The 25,739-nt window shown below is 44.8% G+C and overlaps 1 protein-coding gene across 5 annotated transcripts in view; it reads right to left on the bottom strand.

Moving 5' to 3' along the window:
• Positions 1 to 25,739, bottom strand: part of Dlc1 (DLC1 Rho GTPase activating protein) — a 430,556-nt gene that overhangs the window by 21,616 nt on the left and 383,201 nt on the right. For 4 of the 5 annotated variants that reach the window (XM_029480999.2, XM_021169372.3, XM_085844015.1 and 1 more), the window contains 2 exons: positions 9,288 to 9,359; positions 3,323 to 3,404 (listed from right to left, as the gene is read on the bottom strand). In XM_029480999.2, coding sequence (XP_029336859.1) covers positions 3,323 to 3,404; positions 9,288 to 9,359 — 154 coding nt within the window. Of the gene's footprint in view, positions 1 to 3,322; positions 3,405 to 9,287; positions 9,360 to 23,698; positions 24,067 to 25,739 lie in introns of those variants that run through there. The other variant, XM_021169374.3, reaches the window with a different exon arrangement.

The following is a 25,739-nucleotide window of genomic DNA, read 5'->3' as shown; positions in this document are numbered from 1 at the left end:
CATTTGACAACTACTAGCTGATGTTCACAATTCTTTCCACGTGTTGGTAGAAGGAGTCAGGTTTAACTCCAAAGGAAAACAGCGGTGTGAAATGTTCCTGAAGCCATGGGAAGACATTTCACAAGAGGCACCTCAGCATGGCTCACGGTTTACAACACCATTAGTACGTGCTTTGTGACACACCGAACATTCTGCCGGTCCGGAGTAGAGCTTGCTCGTGATCAGAGCTTCCTCCATGGGTTTAGGTTATCAGTCAAGCTAGCAAGATTGAGGGGAAAGAATTTCTTCAAGTCATCTGCTACCTTAGACTAACACTTTAAGAACACTGGGCAGGGGGCTGGAGAGATGGCTCAGTGGGTAACGGCACTGGCTGTTCTTCCAGATGGACCTGAGTTCAAATCCCAGCACCTACATGGTGGCTTACAACCACCTGTAACTCCAGTTCCAGGGGAAGCTAATGTTTTCTTCCGTCTTCATAGGCACGGTACATACACTATGCATGAGGTAAAATACTCACGCACATATAATTTTTAAAAATTAACAAAAGCCTACTAGCCTAATCATTATAATTGTTGGTCATTACTGAACTTTATAGTTTTAGAAAGAAAGTCCACGTGCTCAAATCCAGAGGAAATCTCTGCAGTAGGCATATGCAGTAAGTGAAGTATCAGAAAGCCCACAAGGGAAGGTTCTTGAAGTCTGTCTAAGGTCCCCATGTGTGCCCTTCTATGAAAGCCCAAGCCACTGCCATTATGTGTGACTACATGGACAAGGAAGGGCCTTGGGCTTCCCACCTCCCAATACTTCAACGACTATTTCTATGGGTTTGGAATAATTTCCCTCTTTTAATTAAAAAGTAATTTTTTGAGGGACGATCTTGCTGTGTAGCCCAGACTGGCTTTGAATTACCAGGTTTTTTTTTTTTTCTCCCTCTGCCTCCCCAGGGCCGAAACGATAGTGAGCATTTACACACTGAATAAGAATTTCCCTTTAAAAAAAAAAAAAGGAAAAATGGAAATTTAAGTCTGGTCTTTTGCACATATCCTTCAAACTTTTTGTTTTAAACTATTACACCTCACTTGTATGAAGTATGTTAGCTGACCCAGGATGCATGATCAAGTTTGAACGCAGATAGAGCACTACTTTCCTTTAGGTTTTTCTTTGTATGGATCTAGTCTTCTTTCTATGGGAGGTGGCTTCTCCTCTTAGGTTACAGTGTTCAGAGCCAAGCGAAAATCAAACTGTAGAGCATGTCTTTTTCTTTTTAAAAAAGAAAAAAGTTGATTTCGGACTGACGTTCCAGAAAAAAAAAAATCTTCAAGAATTTAAATCACAACTCTTTGGGGCTGAAATACTGCAATGGTATTTTCCTGACCCAGAAATTCCTAAGCTGCTGATGTGGTTCGGGAGGCCGACTCCCAAAGTGGCTTAACATGTGTGAGATGATGGGTGACCTAACACAAAGCTCAAGAATTTCCAAAGATGCCTCTTCCAAATGAGCTCATTCATATGCATTACCAGCAGTGATGACTTGAGAATACATTAATTCTGCCACCACACAGCTAAGCTCAAAAGCATCTCTACAATGTCCGCGGCAGGCAGGTCCTGTTCCAGACGCTGACTTCTCGCCCACTCCAAAATGGCGCTGGTGACATTGCTCACTCCAGATGCACACTAACTTGCTTTTCCCAGAAAAATGTGTGCACACCCCTGGACACATCTAAGGAAAGCTGCACATTGTTTCTTGGGGGTAAATATGGTTTTTTCTTTTTTTTTCCTGCAAACTATGAAATCTAGTCTTTTCCATATGCTATTCTAAACATATAACCTCTATCTTTTCCCCAAACTTCACTATTCAAGCTTACTGCTTCAAACAACATCATATAAGAAAGTGTGTGTGGTGTGTGTATGTGTGGTGTGTGTGGTGTGGTGTGTGTGTGGTATGTGTGTGGTGTGGTGTGTGTGTATGTGTGTGGTATGTGTGTATAACTTTCTAAGCCATTATTATTGTGTTCTTCACATACACAGGAAAAGAAACACCAGACATCATTTCACCTTAAGAGGTTTTCCCCAGTTAAAGTAGACACTGAAATTAAGTACTGGATGGAGAGCCCAGTCATGGCAAGCCTGAGGGCCCAAGAGGATTCCTGCGTCAGGTATCACAGCAGGGAGAACTGGTGAACACATCACACACACACAACACCACACACACACACACACACACACACACACACACACACACCTCCAGGTTCAAGGAGAACATGCTTCAAAAAACAAGGCACAAAACAGCACTGGAGGACACTGGATTCTAACCTCTGGCCTCTGTAAGCACTTGTGAATGTGCGAGAGCTCACACACATGCACACGCATACACACACACACACACACACACACACACCGTCTTTTACTAAGTCATTGAAAAGAGAACTGATTGCAACCAACATGTGAACTCTGCCTATGCGCAGGGCTACGAAGGCTTTTTGGTTTTGAGAAAAATTACAAAGGGATGACTAATGGGAGGTGAACTGAAAACGTCATCCTGGGTTTGAGAGGATTATCTGAAGCCTGTGTATCCTCAGGATTTTATTACGTTCACTTCTCTTAAAACCCCACCGGCTGCTTTTCAGCCTGGAGAGCAACCCGCGCTCTGAATGGCACCTCTGACAGCTTTATTCAAAGTTCACATCAATGCATGTTTACTGCCTGTCTCCTGTACATTAAAGCCTGTTCTCAGTGAGTTTACGGCCTACTTAATCCTGTCAGCACTCTACCTGGGGCAGCTGGAGGTCCTGAGGAGCTTCCTTGGAATTCCAGGACAACCCTGCCTGGCTCTACCTCCTAGCCCTGCCCATGACTCTCTCATTCCACTCCACACAGTGGCAGCTTTGACTCCTTCACTGTACCCGAGGTCAGTTCCATTAACTCTTCAGAAGGGTTTCTGCTTTTGCTGTCAAATGGTAACAAAATATGGGATGGTGCTACCAGAGGGCCTCCAAGGACAGCCAGCATTGGATGCTATTTCAGCGGCAATATTACATAACAGAATTTTACTTCAGCGTTCATCAAACGGTCTATAGCACAGCAGCATCAATCACTGTGCCATTTGATAATCAAAGACCTCATGTGGTTTAAAATAAAGCAAACTTATCATTTTTTTTTTTTTTTTTTTTTTTACTCTCCTGAGGCAGGGTCTCTCTGTACAGCTCTGGAACTCACTCTGTACACCAGGTTGTCCTTGAACTTGGCTTGGGGCCTGCCCCCGCCCCCTGAGTGCTGAGACTGAAGTACTGTGTTTTTAAAAGAAAGGAAAATGTCAGGTTACCTGCAGAGAGCCTCGATGGCGTCTCTGTCCAAGAAATCATGTTCTCTCTTGACCAGCCCAATATCAATAGGGAACAGTAGATCTGTAAGAAGAGTAAAAACAAGGATGTTTGGTGAGAGCCCAGGATCTTGACAAATTAGACTCTTCTGGCAAGATGCTGAGGATCTATGGCCCACGTGTTCTAGCAAGCTGTGTGGATGCACGAAACAGCTTATGACGACTCTGTGCCGGTCTACATCACCTCTAAAGCACGTTACAACCTCCAAGGTTACTTCTTTGTTGCAGAAGTGGTTCAAAATAACTAGAAGGCAGTAAATACCCACTGTAAGTTATAATTTAAGCTAGAATAGATCCAGCCAGGAGTCTCCTTTGTTATGTGGCTTAAACCAAAAATGTCCTTGCTCACAAGGGACCACAGGAAAAAAAAACAAAAGCAAAAGCAGAAAACAAACCAGAACTCAGGCCAGGAAAGACAGCGAACAATGGCCCCGGGGCAGCTGGAGGGACCAGTCCATTTACATGATAGGACGGACGCAGAGAATTCAAGATATGCTATTTTAAAACAAACATTAGCATTGCCATATGGCAAACCAAGGGATTATTAAGTCCCAGTGAAACAAAGGATTACCTCTAAAGTTACTGTAAAACACTAGCACCCAAGCCCCGACATCAGCAAGAGTCCAGTTCTCTCAGAACAATGAACCACTTGCATAGGCCTGAGAGATGGGAGAACTCGGTACAGCCTGAAAAAAGATTCCTTCCTGTAAGGAGACTGAAGGAGTGGAGCCTGGGAATATGGAGGACTATAGGGGGAGGGGCGGACAAGGGCTGTTTACCAACTACAGACAGGAAGCTGGGGGAGGAATAACTTGTAATGCCATCCAGTGCTGCTACTAAGATGCCTATGAGTGACTATGACTGTCTTTTCTTTTTTTTTTTTTTTGGTTTTTTTTTGAGACAGGGTTTCTCTGTGTAGCTCTGGCTGTCCTGGCACTCACTTTGTAGACCAGGCTGGCCTCGAACTCAGAAATCCGCCTGCCTCTGCCTCCCGAGTGCTGGGATTAAAGGCGTGCGCCACCACGCCCGGCATGACTGTCTTTTCAAAATGGCTAGGAGGGAGAGGTTACTGAAAGCTTTCCTAGGCAAAGCAGTCACAAAAATCTGGGATGCTAGCTACTCTTATTGCTCTGTTCTGATGACTACACACACAGGACTACTTATTGTGTGTCAGTTGAAAATTTAAAAAAGGGCTGGAGAGATGAATCAGCAGTTAAGAGCACTCACTGGCTGCTCTGCCAGAGGTCCTGAGTTCAAGTCCCAGCAACCACATGGTGGCTCACATGTAATGGGTTCCGATGCCTTCTTCTAAGTGTGTGTCTGAAGACAGTTACAGAGTACTCATATAAAAAAAAAATCGTTAAAAAAAGGGGGGAGCATACACCTCCATGCCTGGCTTTCTCTATCTTAAATTTGAAAAAAAAAAAAAAAAAGAAAGAAAAAAGAAAAGAAAAGAAAAGAAAAATTTTAAAAAATGCTCCTTGGTTCTAGGTATGAAAATAAATATCCCGACAATTATGATACTGGCACCTGCCTTTAATCACAGCAGAGGCAGGTAGATCTCTGAATTTCTTTCTTTTTTTTTTTTTTGGTTTTTCGAGACAGTGTTTCTCTGTGTAGCCCTGGCTGTCCTGGAACTCACTCTGTAGACCAGGCTGGCCTGGAACTCAGAAATCCACCTTCCTCTGCCTCCCAAGTGCTGGGATTAAAGGCGTGAGCCACTACCGCTCGGCTTTTTTTTTTTTATCTGAATTTCAAGCTAGCACAGTACACATAAAGGTTTCAGACCAGCCATAATGACAGTGAAACCCCATGGATAAACACATCCTGTAGACCAGGAAGAAGGAAGACATCCAGGAACGACGGAAATATGACCATCGCTCCAAAATTCCACTGGGTAAAAAGCAAGCTACCCTCCTGTGCAGTCCAGTTATCGATGTTGATTTCTGGGTTTCCCAGTAAAAAGCAGACACAGTATCACAAGTGCGCTTCCTCTGGGTCACCAAGGGGCAGAAGCCATTATCCCAACAGGATTATCATCATCATCACCATCATTATCACCATCATCACCATCACCATCACCTACACAATTCCCCTGAGCTCTGAAGAGGAAACGCTACCGCTACCGCTGGCTAGGCCTGGTGAGGGTTGGGAGTTGTAGCTAACTGGTTATGCCCTTGTTCCTGAGTTGAGAGATTGACTTCAACATTTTCTAACTCATAATCACTGGTTTTACAGAATGACACAGAATTCCTCGTTCCTAAGGCATCCCTGTTTTTAGGGATAACATTTACAGCAGCTTTTCAAAAACAATTGGGAAAGCTATCTCAGCATTAGGACTTTCTTCTGGAGGCAAGGGTTAGCTTACTCTTACCCTGATGAATAATATATGCCGACCCAGCACACAGTTTCAGCTCAGTGACTAACAAAGATGTGCACGGACCATGGTATTCCAAGCTTATACTTCTTCATCAGTAGACAGAGGGATGACCACACAGTGAAGACTAACCATGAATATGAATGTGAATTACTAAACAGAACCGGGACCACATAGCCCAGCCTTTGGGGGACTCAGAGTTTACTAAACAATAAGCCCAAATCAGAGACTATATCTGTAGGTAATATATAATATGAAACCTAGAAATGTGAATGCAAAGTATTATTTCTGTCTGTTACGCCTACGTGGAAAAGCAACCAAGCTATTTTAGCCAGTTCTAACTTCCTGTGCGGTGCTTAAGGTCACTTTTCTGATCCAAATGAACGGTTCTGTCTTCTAAAAACATCCAGTGATGGCTTGGAGGAGGAATCCAAGAACTCAATTTTCTCTTACTTGCTCAGAAGGTTTTCTGAAGGAACTGGTTCTTAAAAGACGATGGTTTTGATGACGACAGAAGTGCACTCCGAACCCAACTTCCGGGTTGGGTTTAGAGGCAGGAAGTATCAATATGCAGGTTCCAAATGGACCTGTGGGCTGCTACGCTCAACGTGTGAGTATGGCTTGTTAACCTGGCACGGGCAGGATGAGGTGGGAAATGACTGCCTAGATCTCAGCAGGGCGCACTCCAAAGTCAGCGTATGCTTCAGATGACCTGGGCAGGTCCCCAGGTACCAAACCGGGAGACTGGAGTAAGAAAGGGGCTGGAAATTGGATTTACCAAAACCAACAGGCACAAGAAGGTGCCACCCAGTAGCACATCAGCACCCCAAACGGACATAACTGAAGGAAATGGAATTCTTAAAGAGGAAAACAAAAGCCCACCGCTGCAAAGCCAATTAGCTTTATCTCCAGGAGAGCTGTAAATTAGAAAAGTCACAAGTCCTGTTCCAGCTTCCATCTCCAACGCCCTTTTAGAAGGTCAGGAGTTCTGTCTGAAGGCAAGAAACTCCACCACATTAAGGAGAGTGTTAAAACATCAAATAAGAGGATGATGAGAAATTTCAGATAGGCTGTGGAATTGAGGGACAGTAAGCTACTCCAGGATGTCAAAATCCAGAGTCACCTGTCCGTTTTAGTGTCTTTGGTATAAGAAGGTACTCTGTACCCTGCCAAAAGAGGAACGTAAATGCCTGTCCGGCTACAAACCCTTTGAATTGCAGTGGTGTCCTGCCTGCAAGATACACTCTAGGGCAATGGCGGCTCATAGCTTGTGGGAATCACCAGCCAATATCTGATTTGACTTAAGGCCTGCCTACTCCATGAGATGGAACACATGCCTGACCCTGTTTGGATGACCAAGAATCTGAGACTAGAGAGCCCAGGAACCTTGGGTAAAAGCAAGTACTACTGACCTTAAAAAAATAATAAGAAAAAGACTTCTAATGATATTTTGATCTATACTCATAGATCAGTGCCTTTCTCAGAGATCATGGGAGAAGCTTCATTCTGAAGCAAAAGGGAACAAACAGAGACTCACAGCTAAACATTATGCAGAGTGAGAAACCTTGGAGCTCAGCCTTAAATGGCATGTCTTCATCAAATCTCTCCCCTCGGGGCTCAGGGAGCCCTACAGAAGAGGAGGGAGAAAGAATTTAGCTGTATCAGGAGAGAGAGAGACAGAGACAGACAGACAGACAGACAGACACACACACAGAAAAAGAGAGAGAAAGACAGAGATAGACAGACAGACAGACAGACACACACACACACACAGAGAGAGAGAGAGAGAGAGAATATGAAGTTATGAAGTTGGGTGGGTAGGGAGGTGGGAAGGATCTGCAGAGGAAACCATGATCAAAATATATTCTATAAACATCTTAATAAAAAATAAAAATAATAAAAATTGAAATTTTCCAATCCATAAGACGAAGTTCACTACTTTAAAGCTGTAATTATTATAAAACAATTTCATGCACAGATACTAGGTCTCCCATTCGAAGGAACAGCTCCTACATCTCAGTGGATGCACTGTACACATCAGCCTACAGACCCAGAGACCCAGAGGATGAGTTAGAGAGGACTGCTCTTTCTCTGTCCCTAGTGTCCTGTCAATTTGACACAAGCCAGGGTCATCTGAGAGAATCACAACTGAGAAAATGCCTCTGTCAGACTGGCCTGCAGGCAAGTGTGGGGGTGGGGGTGGCGGTGGGCGGGGCCACTTGGACAGGTTGTCCTGGGTACTACAAGAAAGCAAGCCAGTAAGCAGCATTCCTCCATGTCCTCTGCTTCAGTTCCTCCACACAGGTTCCTGCCTTGATTTCCAACCCTAATCTCGGTGATGGCCTATAAACTGTAAGATGAAATGAACGTTTGTCTCTGCCAGTTGTTTTTGGTCATATTGTTTATCACAGTGACGAAGAGAGCAAATTTGTACAGTGGTCTTTTAAATTTTAATTTTCCTGTCTTGGTGTATGAATGCATGTGCAACGTGTGTGTTTGGGTGGAGTGCTCATGCACAGATTTGCACAAGCATAGGGAGGCCAGAGTTCAATGTCCCCCATCTTCTTCAGAATCTCTTGCCAACATGACTGGATAAACATTTTTAAAGGCATAGTTAACTTTGGAGAACAATTGGCTTTGCTGATTAAACACACAAGTAGACAGACAGACAGACGGACAGACACACAGACACACAGACACTGAAATACATAGCCTACTGACACAAAAAGCTGCTCATTACTGTTAATGATTAAGAAAATGGAGTGATAATCCATAGATCTCTTTTTTTTTTTAATCCATCTGAATAGTAAAATCTAAAGTCCGAGTACATGTGAACACACAGGGTCTATGCTTTACTGGCAGGAGTGAAAGCTAACACATAGGCTGTGGGGGAAACTGTGTATTACAAAACAGAGTATGGGGTCAACCCTTCATTAACCAGAATCCTTATTTCTCAGTTGTGTGCAAGCTAAATTATTCTGCACGTGTAACAAAGCATAGCCCCACCCAATCAATGTTCAGAAGTAATAGTTTATAAGAATAAAACAACTGAGATGGCCACCAACCAGAGTATAGAAAGAATGGTCTTAAATTTATTTGATGGAATATTATACAGTAGTCTATTATAAGAAAATGAGCTACAGGAACACACAGGTCAGAGGAATCCTAGTATATAATATTACACGAACAAATCAAATCTACATAATACCCTTTCTTCCTTTTTGAAAAGGTATACATTACACGAAGTATAACTTTTGAGAACTTCAATAAAATCACAGAAAATGAGTATGTAAAAACCAATAGAGTTTTCAGGACACAGGTGACTCTTTGCAGAGGGACAAGATAACTCTGTTATTATCAAGGGTCTACTTTTTCTTTTGTTTTGAATGGTTGGAGTCATGGATACTTACCCCATAGTACAAAAAAAGGAATAAATAACAAAATGTCTCCAAATAACTCCTAGATCAGTATTGCGCATGAACTCAGTATTATGACAACGATGACTTAAAATAAGCCATCATTCTGGCTTACCTTCGTACAGCTGTGCATACTGGGGGAAACCAGTCACTCTCAGCCAGTCACAAGCTTCCTTGGCTTCAATTTCTAGAGACAAACAGACACATTTGTGAGCTACATTATCCCCTGACGTGGTTCTCCTGCATTAATAAACTCATTCTATCAGACCAGTAGAACACAAGTGCTGTAAAGCAATATATACCAAGAGGCAGACGCACCAACAAGAGGAGCTCGACACCAGATGGCTTACAATTTTATACATATTTCAGTCTTTTAAAAAAGTGAATGTGGTATCGCCTACGCACAAGGTCCTGGTTTTGATTCCCCATTGCTGCAGAAATCAAAACAAACCAACAACAACAAAAAACCCAAACAAACAAAATAATTCCAAGATGGGGTCCATCTTGGCAGTGAATTACTCCCTGCTGCTTCTGGACAAAGGGAACATAGTGAGAGTGCAGAAGGGCTCGAGTAACTTATCTGAAACCTAGTTGGCTTAACAAGACATAGTGTCTTCTGCTTTAACAAAACACACCAGGCACACCCTTACACCTTAGAGTAGAAGGTGTCTGAGCCCCTGGTGACACAGGTGGACTGGGCACTTTCACAGCCAAACACTATGACCAAGTGCCTTTAGGGACACAGTATTCACCGGGAAGAGAGAGACTCAGGCTGCCTCAGGAAACCGAGGGCATGAAGTCACTAGTTCCCAGCCATCTTGGCAGGCTAAATGCCTAATAAAGGCCCCAGCTCCCTGTGGTTAAACATCTTGTAGATAGTATTGATAAACAGAGAGGCCAAGAGCCTCTGACAGACTGTGTTAAAACTCACTCAAGCACGTATTTACAATCCTGTTAAAACTGACTCACAGAGGAGGTCCGGGACACATTAATTAGTTTCTGTGTTTGCACAGGGAATATTCCTTTCAACTCCTCTTCCCACCTTCTTCAGCCCGCGTGAGAGTGCTTAGTTATTTAAAGCTATTCACTTCTTTATAAAAGCCTCAACCCAGCTAAATCAATCCCAGATTCCCATCTTCATTTCCATCCACCGTGCCAGATGTCAGTCTGGTGGGTACTATTATAAATACATCATATTACTTTTGTCTACTAGCTTTAACATTTCCAACTCCCCACTGCCTCCCTTTTTTTTTTTTTTTTTTTTGATAACATTTTCTTTTCCTTTCAGGAAAAGCATCTTTGACAAACTTTCATCACTAAGGCAAGTTGCACTATCGTTTCTGGGCACACGCCAAGGAGAAAGCACGCTGTGATTCTCCATGCTAAGTTAATACCCAAACTGAAATGAGGATGACCCTGGGCTGTTATTAAAAAGCATGGTAAACATTGCTCTCATGAATCATCCTAGCGCGGCGCTAAAAGTAGCATTACTGAACACAAGCTGCTGGACCTGGGGATGAGGAGCCTGGTGGGAGGACGTGCAGAAGACGGAGCGTCACTGTGTGCACAGAGATGTGTACCACCTCTGCCAGGTGTGTGTGTGTGCTAAGGGGTCACATGTGAAGGCCAGAGGGCAATGTGTGAAAGTCCAGTCTCACTCGCCTCCAGCCACACAGATCTCAGAGCCAGATCTTAGACCATAAGCCTCGGCGGCAAGCACCTGTCGAGCCACCTTGCCAGGCCTCACACTAGGTTTTGGTTTTTGTCTTTTTAAATTCACGTCTTGTCTAAGTACGGGAATTAAGAAAGTTTTAAAGAAGATTGTGAAATGGGGGGAGGGGGTTGGCGGGAGAGGGGGAAAGAGAGAGAGAGAGAGAGAGAGAGCGCTGGGTTCGAATCACAGCACCCATGTGGCAGCTCACAGTTCCAGGGGATCCAATAACCTCACACATACACACATGCAGGTAAAACCCCAATGCATAGAGAATAAAAATAAAAATTAATAAAAAAATAATAAATTGTAAAACAGCTCCTAGAAGAGTATTATGAGAGAAAAAAAAAACCATGAAAGTTCAGTGTTTTATTTTAGAGACTAAAAATCACATTTTCCCTCGGCCTAGCCTTCCTGTCTCCCAAAGATGGCTACAGGAGAAAAAGAGGCTGCTTGTTTCAAATAAGCCTATTATCTTTTAATTATCTCTTTTTGGAGATTATTTTACACCATTTCCTCTGCTTTTTCTTCCCTCCAAACCTTCTTAAATATCTCTCCTTGCTTGTTTACAAACGCAGGGCCTTTTAAACACACACACACATATACATATACAGATATACATGCACACACATATACATACATACACACATACACACAGAGTCATACACACACAGTCATACACACACATACATACATACATACATACATACATGCATGCATACAGTCTGGGTGCTTTGCTTGCACATAGATCTGTGTTCCATGTGTGTGCTTGGTGCACAGCGAGGTGAGAAGAGGATATCAGATCACCTGGACCTGGAGTTACAGAGGGCTGTGAGCCACCGTGTGAGGTCTGGGAATGGAACCACAATCCTCTGAAAGAGCAACAAGTGCTCTAAATCACTGAGCCACCTCCCCAGCCCCACAAATTCTTGGCCTCCTAAAAGGATAGTTAAGATGCTTCACTCTTTCCATGTCCTTAGAGACTATTTTTAAAGAACACACTGTTGGACATTAAATAATAGTTAAAAAAGTAATGTTTGCTTTCTTATTATTTCACTTAAAAAGTGACAAGTTAACTAGAAATTCGAAGCATCCATTCAGTTTTGGGCATGTCAGAGAGTGCACATACAAGGCCCTCATCAGGCGCTAGAGTCTCACACCTATTTACAGCACATTCCCAATATTTGTACTAAAGCGGCTTCATGTTGAAAGGTGTGTGAAAGAGGTAGGATATTTTTTTCCAAACCATCTTTACATCTATAAATGTAATCCTTTACATACCACAAGAACTTTTCACAGACATTAATCCATTAAGGTCCCAAATCAAGGACACCTGAGGCTGGCCTGTGTCTCCTCTCCGTTATTTTATATCATTAAGAAAATGTCATGTTTTCATGCAACCCTAAACTGACACCACGCAGTCACTTCTAGGGCTTCTCGGTTAGAAAAGAAATGGTGTGGGCTGGGGGGATGGCTCTGTGGGTGAGAACATTCACTCTGCAAGCGTGAGGATCTGAGTTCAAATCCCAGCACCCATGCAGAAAACCAGGCAGACAGGAAGACACTTGAGACTACTGGGAACACCAAACACTAGTTCATTTCCCCACACTGACCCTAATATCTGCTCACATCACCCTCAAGATAAAAGATCCTAAAACACAGATGGAAGTGTTTAACCACCTTTCTTCAAAAAAATGAGGTTAATGTCACAGGTGAGTGAGGGAACAGGGACACATAGAATGCTAGTTTCTTTGGAATAGAGTAAACTTTTCCTTTTGGAGGGGAAAAAAAAAAAAACTGTAGCAGTGAAAAAAGTTTAAGATATTGAAAATGAGCCCGGGAGGTAGCTAGGTGGATAGTGTTCTCGCACAAATCTGATCAGTGCAATTCAGTCCTGGAGCCTAGGAGAGACCTGATGCCTGGAAGCTGTACTCTGACCTCTGCATACATACCACAGCACGTACATAAGAGTGTACGCGCGCACGCCTGTACGCATGCGTACTAAAACTCAGAGCCCAACACCAGAAGCCTGTGCACCAGGACCTTAGCATCTCCCCCTGCTCCTTAGCAACACTTCCACCTGGTTCCAGGGTAGACCTTGAGTGCAGGTGGGTGGTGCTTTGAGAGCAGCGAGGATGATGGGTTTAAAACAGAAAGGCCTCCGGAGACTTGAAAGTACAATGGCGACACAATGAAGCTTGCAGACAAGGGTTCTGCTAAGCAATCGACAGGCAAACATGTTAAGGAGGAAACGGGAAGTTTTTCTTGGAAGCAGCTTAGTCGCTGGCCAGTCACAGCTCTGCACATGAGATGAATGAGCGCTAAGACCCTTTGTGCATGGCTGGGAACCCTTAGCCCGTATTTACACATTTCCTGGCTGGCTGGGATGCCCCTTTCTTCTTCCCCCAACACCTTAACCTTAAGTCTACAGACGGTCCCTTAGCCAGCCATCCTGCTGCTGAGCTCTGCTGTTCTGAGCAGATCAAGCCGCCGCCCAGCAGTCTAAATAGGCTGCAATACTTCCCCAGTGGGAACATGTGGATTTCTTTCCTTCTTTCCCCATAGACCTGTTCATCATATTTCTTCCTTCAAAGAAATGCCAAGGAATCAGAGAATGCTACAAAAAGAAAAACGCAGGCACTTTCCTCAATTCCTTGCAAGTCCTGAAGTAAGACAGATGTGTGGGCAAAGGTTCCTGTGTACAGAGAGCTATGGGCAGACAGGGGTGGGGGGTGGGGCTTTCAAATCCAAACCAAGATTCCTTCCTGCCCCTGGCTGACAGATTCCTTCCAAAGGGAAGAAGAAATCGGTTAGCTTATCTGTCTCTCCGCTAGGTCAAGGAGGTCAGCAATGCACACAATGGCTTTGGTAACAGCCCACCTTCACCCCGAGGGTGCAGCTCATGGATGGGGTCATCTGCAGAAGCATCCTGGCCCACAAAGGAGTAAGGTAGTTAAAATATCAGAGACCAGAATGATTCTTAACCCTGGAGAAGTGGTAACACAGTCTTGAAAAGACTTTATATAAATGCCAAAGACCATCCAGTCCACAGCACAGACATCTTTTATAAAAGCCCTCTAAGCAATGTACATGTAGGCAGGACTGACTCCCCTGCATCTCCCCACAGTATGGTCTCTCTTCAGTCACTAGTGTATTCTAGGGTCTAGTATATTCTTTTGTCCTTGAATCTCCCTTTGACTCTAACAGATTTTGAGTAAACCTCTCTCCACCCTTACCTCCAACAAGCTCTATGGGAACCTAGTGTAGATTTCCTACATCACGTACTTCTCTATGTTCCACGCTGCTTGGAACTCCTCAACAACTTCCTATCATCTTTGAGTGACAATCCAACCCCTTAGCCAAGTCCTTGGACTCTCCTACCTTGGCCTCTTGGCTTGCCTTCTCAGCTCTTGAAAGGCCTCCAGGTGGAAGCTCTCTCCGTTCCCAGGATACCCTGGCTATCCAGGGCTGGTATTCTTTCTAGACTTCAATAAACGCCCCCATCTTCACCTCACCAACTTCCCCCTTAACTCAAGTACACCCCGAAATACTCCCTTTTTGTACACCAGAACCATGTGCCGATTGGTTGTAAAAATTCAAAGGGAAAAAAAAAAAGTCCAATTTTGAAATTTTCATTTCTTCAAAGGCAGACTAAGGACTTTCACTTGACAACTGCAAGAATAAATGTTAAATACACACAATTGCCAACTCTGGCTATCAGGAGTTATCTATGTAAGATGAATTCCAACTAGGGCCAAGTCACATGGAATACTTACTTGATATTTTTTAAGCTCCAATGTTATCTAATCACAGGAAAGATTCTGAGAGCAGCGAGCGAGGCTGCATTCCTACCCTCAGGTGCTTAAAAGAAAATTCCAAGCATCTATGGCATATATTCTGGAAGCTTCTGGGAGACAGGGTAATCACTCAGTCTGGGCTTTGGGCAGACTCAAATCCACCGTGGGGCATTAAGTAAAGCAAGCCAGCCTGCATATTCTCCTTCGTGCGGTCTGGTCTTTACTTTCCGAACTAGGTGAGCTGCCAGCTATCTTCAGGGATGATCAGAGAGCCCTAAGTTCCTGCCAAGCAGGAGGCCAGGTGGAAAGGCTTGCCACAGCCCTCTCCCATCCCCCACTCCACCCCCAATACAGGGGCCTGATGACCCTCTGTCCTTGTCTCTGGAATCATTTAGTTTCTCAAGCGTTCTTCTAGGGCCTGGGAGTTTGTAAAGTCCCAAGTGATTTGTTAAGTCAGCCCCAGTGAGACCCCCTTCGCAGTGGGAAGTCCCTATGGGGGAGCTTCTAAGGCCAGGCTGCTGACTACACCCCACCTATGCCCACTCTGCCCCCAACACTACCCCCCTCTCAACTGATCCAGCATCCCTGGCTTCCCTACCCACGCCCCTTAGTCTTCCTTCTTCTTCTTCAGCGTGTACCGTGTATGTTCCGTGAGCCCTCTCTGTAAGCTCCTAGAATAAGTCTGTCCACTTCGTTCACAGATCTCCCCCAAATCCCACCCTATTTTGTGGCAGTGTGGTCCCTCAGTAAATAAATAACTGTATAGATAAACCATTGATTTAATTTTCATTCCAGTAATCATAATTTTGATTAACAACTACAGCAAGAAATACACTTTACGGATTAACAAGTATGGATACAACAGTAACATCTGAGTGCAGATGTATGTATGTATGTATGTATGTATCTATGTATGTATCTATGTATGTATCTATGTATGTGCATGTAAACCTCAGGTTTCATACCACAGTTACAGGCTCTCTAAGCGTCTGCCTCTGCGCTGGTATTTCCTTCCTGCCTACCATCCCTTCTCTAGGACATATTCCCTAACCGTTAACATCCAGAATTCTCTCCGTACTATTTTAGGAACATTTCCCAACATTGTGTACATTTGTTGATGCTTCTGCTGCCAAAAATGTATAAACCGCTTTTTAAGGAAGCAATACTCTGATTTGTTTCATGAAAGGTTATGTTCATGATTCAGAGAACACAATACTCTAAACACTTGCTTCTGCATGGATCCCCAGGCCCCAAACCAAGTTTAATTTTCACAGAAAACGCTCCAGTCTATTAAAAAAACTCTTAGAATTATATATATATATATATATATATATATATATATATATATATATTACTATCTATCTATCTATAATACTGTGTTATATATAAATATGTATTTTATATATTTTTAAGTATATATTATACATCAGTATAAATATATGTATGTATGTATGTATGTATGTATGCTTTAAAGTTTTACTTCTCCCATGGCATTCTGAGTCCTGGGGAGGCAGGGAACAGGGTGCTGACATACACATGGGACTTTTTCCTGTTATAAGGGTGTGGTCCGGAGTTTGGACAATCTGCTGGAATTCAGAGGCACCAGATGGTGTCCTCTGCCCAAAGAGTTTCTTGCTTATTCCAAAGTAGGGAGCTCTTAAATCACTCATGTGGCTGGCTCTCAGTACTATTAAAGAAGAAAAAAAAGAAAAGAACGAAGCTTGGGGCGTTTTCTATCTACCCTCTCAATCTGTTGAAGATTGGAGACAGAGATGCTGCTTTCTAGGAAAGAAAATTCCTAGAAATAATCTAAGGAGGGGGATAAAGAGGCCACTTTCCCCCCTGTGATGCGATGACAACTTAATAAAGGGTTTTACTCTGAAAGAAGGAAATCTCCTCCATGGAGACACTCCACAAGCCTACACCCAGACCGAGCACTTGAGATGACACTTCAGTGATGCAGAAATCACGTCAAGTGAAATTTCCTCTGGGGAATCCTTTTGCCCAAGCTTTTGCAAAGTACGGCTTTTAACCACTCAAACCAGGCCAGGGAGTGTGCAGATGTGAGGTCCCGAGTGACAGGGCTGTCAGGAACTCCAGCCTCCATATTAATGTACTTCATTCCCAGGAATAGAAAATATCTCCCAACTAATCAAAAATGGGCATCTGCGCTCCAGGATGAAGAGGTCAAACTGAGGAGGACCTGAATGCAACAGCATCACCTCTCTCTAGTTCTCAGCAGTCTAGAGTGGGATAAAAATAGACCTTTGCTGCAGCACCTCTCTGCCCCATCCATCCCACAGCCCCCATCCTGCTTTTATGTCCCATGATGAAAATAGGACTGTAAAGCTCATTACTTTGAATGGCAATTAAGAAAAAGAAAGACCATGAGTACAGCGCCCCTCCCCCATCCATCAATCAATATACATACGTTAATGCATTTCTGGGACTCTATATCAAACACTTAAAGACTTCCAATTATATGCTAAGGAAAACTAGGTCTTAGGGTGCTAACTACAGACTTTAAGACAGCTTCAAAAAAAAAAAAAAAAAGAAGTGCCATAGCTTTAAGGTGCCTTATTTTCTAAAGCCTCAAGTTTGTAAAAGGTCATGTCTTGAGGTTGTATAATCAGTTTCCTTTTACTACTTCCGAAGGCCAAATACCTGATTACAGTACTAGAGCCTGCCCCATCTCTGTACCATTCATCGATCATTTCTCTCTGCAAAATAGCAAAGCTTATTTTTCTGCAAAGGTCAGCTCCCCATCTAGCCTTTTGCCCCAGGGTCCTCCAGGAGGAATAGAACAGAGAAAATAAGACACTGAAAATCAGGATGTTACCTGAGCCTAAAATTAGAGATAAAGAGGATGGGAAAGTATTCCAACGGAAAGAAAACAGCAGCAGTCACAAAAGCCAAACCAGTCTAGTTAGTTAAGCCTCTTCTGATAGAAAAGAAAGAGGGAGGGAGGGAGGGAGGGAGGGAGGGAGGGAGAGAGAGAGAGAGAGAAGAGAGGGAGGGAGAGAGGGAGGGAGGGAGGGAGAGAGAGAGAGAGAGGGAGGGAGGGAGGGAGGGAGGGAGGGAGGGAGGGAGGGAAGGAGGGAGGGAGGGAGGGAGGGAGGGAGGGAGAAGGGAGGGAGAGAGGGAGGGAGGGAGAGAGAGAGAGAAGGGAGGGAGAGAGAGAGAGAGAGAAAGAAAGAAAGAAAGAAAGAAAGAAAGAAAGAAAGAAAGAAAGAGAGAAAAGAAGGAAGAAAGAAAGAAAATTAAGAAAAGAATGAACTACAATGCTATGCTTTAACAAAGACCAATGAAAACACAATGAGGCCAGTGCTAGTTAACGGTGTAAGTTTGCCTCCTCCTTTGGTCTAACCTCAAGCAAAAAGGCTTTTCAGCCTGATCCTGGCGTTTTTGTTTGGGTTGGGTATTTAGTGGTCTGATGATTTAAATTACATGGTGTGATAAGAGCGGGATATCCCCTTACCCAGTCAGATCTGTACTAAAAAAAAAGATAAATATATCAAAATATAGAAATTAATATGTATAAATATATTTCAAAATATAAAAAGCATATTCCCATCTTCCAGATGGATTAAGAAATCATTTTCTTTAAAATTGCTTAGGACCCCAGCACCTGAAGTACACACAATTTGATAGTTAAATGTTAACTCACGTCGATCCCTATAAATACATTAGGGTTCCCATTTGGGGACCTTCCCAGTCTGTTTACACACACCAGCAGGAAGGGGTCCACAATGCTATCCCATTGACTGTGACCTTGGACATGGAACTTCTGTCCCAGCTGCCTCTCAGCAGGGGACAGGCTTTTCAAGGATGCCTTTGCAAAGTTCTGGAATTTCCCTTGGGGTGACTTTGACAGATGCACTCGCATCACACAAAATCCCCTTTCCATATCATTATAGCTTGGTTTGAAACAGGGGAATTCAGTGGACATTGGCTGTCCTACGAGGCCTCTATTTTACCCAGATTGGAGAAAATATTCCGGATCTGTCACCTGAGTGTGACAAAGTGTGGGCGGTAGGGCAGAGCCATACCTGGGTCACAGACCATTTCACTCCAAAGTCCGTTTTGCTCACTGGCTTTCTAAGTATGGAGAGCCTGGGAGTGCCTCAACCTCAGGGTGTGGGAGCCTTTTGTCCCTCAGACATCCTTTGGAGACTCCTACAGGAGAAGGAAGGCGCCTCTGTGACAGGAATCAGGAAGTGACTTCCAGTTCGCTCCGCAGGACACTTAGAGGCGGGGTGGGTAAGAGATCAAAATGTGGGTGGTAGGTGTCACAGACAACAGAGGGCCCAGCTTACCAGAGCTTAGGGTTCCATTAGCTTTTGATTTGTCCTCCACTAGTGGAGAAGCCGACTTGAAAAGGCAACCGAGTAGAGTTAGGCATGGAGAGAAAAAGAGTACTCAGTATCCTAAAACCGTACATCTACTAACAGAACTAAACCTGGGGTCAGGGGTGATGAAGAGAAGAAACCTTCCCATTGTGTTGGTTTGGCTTACAACGTTTACATGCAGCACCCAAAAACCTCCCTTCTTAGCAGGAAGAAATTTTGCAAGATGCCAGCCAACTATTTCCATTGATCTCTAACACAGAGACTTCTCTCAGAAACCAATCTCCCAACAGCCTCACTGGAGAAAGCACGGCTCAGTCCAGCCCAGTGGAGGTCTGACTGTGTGGATGTGGTATTCTGAGACTCTCACAGATGTTAAGGACAGACGCTCGTCTTATCTGCTAGGCTGCAATCACATTACACAGATACCCCCAGGAAACAGCAGTCTTTGCAAGGCTCTGTCAGAACATTCTAGAAAAGCGTGACTCTTAACTGTGAGTGAGGCTCTATAACATGCAGAGTTGTCTGCCACTACTTAGGATAGCAAGCAAGAAAAAAAGACCTAGTACAAAGAAGGTGTAGGCGGAATCATGCGACGATTAACTGTCCCCGGGAAGTCTCTCTACCCTTATCATGGCCATCATAATCCCCCACAATGGGGCCACCTAAGGGAGAAGTGTTGACAGACAGGGCAGGCTGACAGACAAGACAGACCTCCCCAGCTGGAAATCTACCCTTTCCACACCAACTGAGTGTCCCGCTAGAGCAGGGCCCCCACCCCACCCCAGCTCAACCTCAACAGAAAGAAATGAAATTATGAGATGAAGAAGCTCCAGAAATAAACTATTTGTAAGTCCCCAGTAACCTCTGATGGCTAATTGTTACAATTGTTCTATGGTATTGTTTCTATTGTGACTCTTTGTCTAATCTACAGATTTGATTGTAGGAAATGTATTCATGAAGAAAAAAACCCAAACCAAACCAAACCAAACCAAACCAAACCAAACCAAACCAAACCAAGGTACACCTAAAAACAGGCACTTCGTATGGTTTCAGGAATGCCCTAGGAGCTTGAAACTTATTCCCTGAGGATAAAAGAGAGCCAGTGTAATTTGAGACTGAAAATAAAAAAGACCCACTACTGATCGCACACATTCAAAGCAGTAACGTGTACCTATAAAACAAATTGTAACCCTCCTGCGTGGTCTCCCTTCAAAGCCTACTCATACTTAACGCTGCATTCCTCCACTGGAAATGGCCAAAGTCAGAATAGAGACAGCTGTGAAAAAGACAGATCTGTTCCAAAACCCATTTTCCTTCTCAGTCCACAGCCGCGAGGAAGAACGTGGCCTTGCGTTTTTCAGGTCAGGGCTGACATTAACTCTTCATAAACTGGGCATTCTAACTTGACCTTGACTACACAGGAGGGGACTTTTTACAGATGGGCCATGATAAAAAAAAAAAAAAAAAAAAAAAAAGAGCCCACTAAGACTAAGGGACAGCTATGCTTAGAGACTAGAATCACTCTTGGCCATTGTCTCTAAGCGCACTGGCCTGTAGAATTATTAAAAGTGACAGCCACCTTTCCCCTTTTCTCCTGCTTTGTCTGGCGCGCCTGGAGCCAGGGGTACCTGGGCCAGATTGGGTTCTGACGCTCTCTGTACAGCATGGAGACATCAGGTCTGCACTGGTTTGGTAATATCCAGGGAGGAAGCAGAAACATCTGAAGTTATTTTTACTTCTGCAGGTCCTCTGGCTGTACAGGGTGGATCAAGTATTGTCTGGAGCCCTTTAGGACTCTTTTTTTTTTTTTTTTTTTTGCATGGCCTCATTTCCGTCTTCCTGTTGCTAGGAAAGGGAGTTAGGCATGAGAAACTTGTGTTTACAATACTGGCCCATCCTGTGCAGAACAAGGCTCTCTTCAAAAGAGTCCAATTTAGTTCACTCACTGTACTCTGGATGCCCCCAGCTCTTCTGGACCAAATCACCCTCCCTTGAATATTTCCAAATTGAGTATTTACTCGGTTAGGTCATAAAAATACCCCTCTCATTTAAACATTGCATCATGCTTTTAAGATCGCCACAGGGACACCCAGGAAAACCCAAGTACTAATTTTTGTATTTGAAGCCACCTCTTGGAGCTTCCTCACCGAGCCTCAGATTGGAAGTATCTTGCATGAGTCTCCTCTTTCCCCTTTAAGCCCCACATCGCTTCTACCAATAGGAGCTGGAGTACCAGACAGCTTAGAAGTCACTTGATTTAGTAATAGCTTGCTGTGGTCATAACACATCTATTGGCCTGTTCTGTTGGTCTTTGTTCTTTTAACCACAATAAGGCCGAAGGGCAAACTGTCTTGCATGTATTCCACAATTAAAGAAAACTCCTTGGGTTGCTTCAGCATACTGAAATCTGAAATGGTTTACCATTCTCTTCACTCTTTGGAAAGTGGTGTGCATTAGAGCTACAAAAATAAATAAATAAATAAATAAATAAATAAATAAATAAATAATAGGGGAACTTAGAATACAAGTGACTGAGAGCAGCCTTCATCCACTCTAGGCAAAGACCTAAGCTGGAGACCACATGTCTAGATTGCAGGCTTTATGACTTGGGGAAAAGTCAGTGCCTTATTCCTGAGCTTTTGGGCTGTTTCGAGCAAGGTGTCATTTGGCTCAGAAGAAAGTAAAAGCAATTTGTTAAAAGCAAACTCTGAGGGAAAAAGAAGAAAACCCAGCTTGAGAGAAAGTCTGCCTGCCGTGCTTCGCTTGAAACTCTCTGAACAGTAGTACTAATGAAAAAATCATGCACCCAGGCTAGGGCTTTGCTGCAAGTCTGGCACGCCTCAATAAAAGTGAACACAGGCGATCTCCAACATTTTCTCAGGAAATGTCTTGAAATAACTTCTGACGGCACATCTGCTAACCATTTGACACTCAGTCCTTCCTCAGGACTTTGGCTCTTCTGTTAGGGGGGCTGCTGCCTCGCAGGGCACCCCTCTGACCATCTGCTGCAATCTGCTTGCCAAGATGGCACCGGGTAGTCCATTAATTCCACCCTTATGGTCAGCAAATTATCCCGCAGAGGACTAGCCTGCAGTCCAGATGGAAGCAGAATTAGTCAACCTCTTAGAGCCGCTGATAGGTTTACATTCTCAGGGGCTGCAGTCCACTGGGCTATTATTTCCCCTCATCCCTTCAGAAAACAGATTTCTGCAGGGTTAAAAAAAATGTAACTTGAGACTGGGCATTCTGCCTTCTCCAGAGCCTGATTTTTCCCCCTACTCAAATGCGTCACATATGCCACCCCCACGAATCTTTTGGTAATGGATGGCCCGTGCCTAGGCTGCATTCCTCCGAATCACCAGCCACAGCTTGAAACAACCTCTGGACTCTAGAGAATGAACCCATTTGTGACCACATTGGGTGTAAAAAGCCTCATTGAAAGCAAAACCGGATGGGGCGATATATTTTTCTTCCCCCTCTACTGCGCTGATTAATGACTTAGGCAGGGTTTCCCTTCTAGTTATTGGCATAATTTGGGTACAGAGTGAACTTCAGTGTCCGTCACCCGCTAGGCACTTTACCTATTTGATGCTCACAACTTCCACTTGTGTCAAAAGTTACTACTCGGGGTTGGGGACAGCACAGTGAAGATGTGCCACTTCCCCAGGGTCGCGCATCAAGAAGCTGGCCCCGAGTTCATTTCCCCAACCTCAGTCCTCGCACCAAAGGCCATGCGCTGAGATGACTCGCAGAGACAGAAAACCACACCAACAGGGTGGGCTATTGCTCTTAGAAGCAACCCTTAAGAAGGATCAAAGGCTCTCAGCTACTGACGTTGGAGGAGGGGGCGCAGGGTGGGGAATTAGTCCAAGACGCCGTCGCTGCTCAAAAAAAAAAAAAAAAAAAAAAAAAAAAAAAAAAAAAAAAGCCACAGGCCTGGAGTCTTGCTTCCTTCCTTTCCCCAGCCCACGGACTCTTTCTCCCTCGCCAAGGGCGTGGGCATCTGGTGGGGCTTTTCAGGAACCGCGTCCAACCACACAGCGGGAAAGCGCTGGGCTCCTAGTTGGAACCCCACGTGCAACAGGGGTTGGGGATAGCTAAGGAGCAACCCCTACTTAGCCCGCCTAGGCTCAGAGATCCCCAGCATTTAAAAAAACAGGCGAACACAACAAAAGAACCGAACTCTTAAATAGTGCTAAGGAAACATTTTTCCCGAGGTACATACAGCTTAAAGTCTACACAGCCCCTTAAATAATGCACGCTTAGGGGGGAGACAAAGCTGATTTGAGACTTGTAGGGTGTAGGGTGGCAAGAACAGATGGAACAGTCTCCAAAAGAAGTCCAAAAGGGGTTGCTCGCCCCTCGGGGCCCGAGGCCAGTAGGAACAGTATGAGTCTAAGTCACCCGGACGCCAGTCCCCAGTCCCCAGGCAATACATGGTCAAGGGACATGACCCGGTGTTAAAATCTCCAACAAACCCTGACCCAAGCTGCTTAAGCACACACGTTCTACTAACGAAAGCCTGGGGCTCCTCCTCTGCAAGCGTGTCAAAACACACAATCACAACACGGACTTGGCAGGGCAGCGTGACAAGTCCTCCTCACCCGGATCCCCTCAGCAGTTGACCCCAGCTAGACTAGTCCAACAACAAGGCACAAGTCCATCTTACGTGTTAGGATCATGGTGTCCGGCTCGTCTCTACACATTAAGGTCGGCGCAGGGCGGCGGGAGCGCACTGGGAACGTCGAGGCTGCCAGAAGTAATCGGGATCCCACGTCGGGACCCACGGTGGCAGCCGGGACGCGAGCCCCTCGAGGTCGTCAGCACATCCTGGTTCGCAGCTTCCTAACGCTTCGCCCCAGCTAGGGCAAAATCGTGGGTTTTAGATTGCCACCGCGAAGGGAGCGCTCTCAGGGAGCGGGGCACGGAGCTGGGGAGCCGTGGCTCCAACATCGAGGACGCACAGCCATGGCTCAGGCTGGAGCGCACCGCCCTCCACCCAAACGCTGAAGTGCTCTGCTCTCTGCGCGCCCTAGGGGCCGCGCCTTCCTACTGAGCCCGCCCCCCGGGGGCGGGATTCACGTTGCGGCCTCGGGCTGTGCTCTGACTCCACCCACCGCACACCAGGCCCCGCCCAAAGCTCGCCCAGGTCCCGCCCCACGCCTCCTTCCCCCTTTCCTGGAATGTTTTCCCAGGGTCTGCACTTTTGCGGCGGCGGGAAGCGCCTAAAAGTCGCCAACTACTGGCCTCTGGGGTAAAGGCAAAAGCTTGGAGGCTTTAGCTGGGTGCAGAGGTCCGGGCCTCGTGCTCAATTTTCCCTCTGCCTTTTCTTGCGTGGTTTTGTGTACGCGCAGCCTCTCATTCCAGTTGGCATCACAAAAAAACTTGCGCGGAGTGCGGAGGTTAAAGATAGATCGCTTGGTCAGAAAATAGGGAAAAGAAGTATCCGGGCTTTGGGGGCACCCATTTCTTGCTAAAGCCTGCAAGAGTAAAGAGTTTGTGGGGATTAAACACAGCTGTGGAAGCTTTCCCCAGCGCGTGGGGAGAGTCAGTATACCGCGTGCGCAGCTCTATCGAGTATATTTCTAACTGGTATTTGGACTATGGTCACAGCTCTTAGAATTGCTCACGAACTGGCCCTAGCCTGCAGGTTTATGATCTCAGATGCTGATATTTTTTCCCCCCACAGGCTCAAATGATTCTCCGGCAGCTTAGTTGCAGGCTCCTTATGTCATAAGAAGCCCCATTTTTGAAACTTGGGACAGAATATAATCAGTGGAAGGTGTTTAAAATTCCACACCAATTTTCATAAAAATTTACCTTGGAGTAAGTTGGTGCTTTATGTGTGTTACTTTAACTGATGGAAACGCATTCATTCAGCACCGAGAGTGTTTACTATGGGCAAAATGGTTTCTCCTCTGGAGCATACAACAGCCAGCAAAAGGGACTCATAGCCCTGTCCTGGAGTTGGCTTCTTCCTAGGGAAGCTTTTGCAATAAGCAAAATAAGTAGGTGGAAAACATGTAGTCTGTTGAGAGACTACAACAGGCAACAGGAGAATTGGGGCTGAGTTTATTCTTAAGTCAGGCTAAACACAAATAGAAAAGTAGATTCTCTTAGATTTGAAAATGGATTGATTTCATAGTCATGTGCTAGCTTACAGATAAGCCTCTCCCCACTTACAACAACGGTACCCCAACTTACCACACTGGAATTCCTTAGTTTGGAGGGTACATTCAGCCTCATTGAGGCAGATCGGTGTTGTCAGGGCATTTACCTGCAGGCAAATGCTGGAGACCCAAAGGCAGTGCAGGGTGCATGTGGCCCCTGCCTGCCAGGAGACTACAGACTGGAAAGCAAGGGGGTGAATGGAAGTGAGGGACTGTTGAGGGCCCAGGAAGTGAAGACCTTGATAGCCCAAGAAGATGAAGTTGCTGCCTGAACTGTGGATGCTGGAGGAACTGTGGACACATCCACAATTAGCATCCCCATCTGGTACTCACATCTCTGAATGCACAAGGGCCTCATTCTAAGTAGCATATAATTTGCATATAACTTATGCACACTCTCCCAGATACTTTTTTTTAAAATAATTATCGTATTGATAACACTTAGAGTATGAAATGCATTGTAAGAACTATGTAGATTTGTCTATGTTCAGTATAGACACATTTTTTTCCTCCTAATACTTTCTCTTTGCATGATTAGGT

This window comes from Mus caroli, unplaced genomic scaffold, assembly GCF_978045245.1.
Source record: "Mus caroli unplaced genomic scaffold, Mus_caroli_1 scaffold_10, whole genome shotgun sequence".
Taxonomy (NCBI): domain Eukaryota; kingdom Metazoa; phylum Chordata; class Mammalia; order Rodentia; family Muridae; genus Mus; species Mus caroli.
The sequence above is the reverse complement of the archived record's forward strand: the minus strand, read 5'-3'. Positions and strand labels throughout refer to the sequence as shown.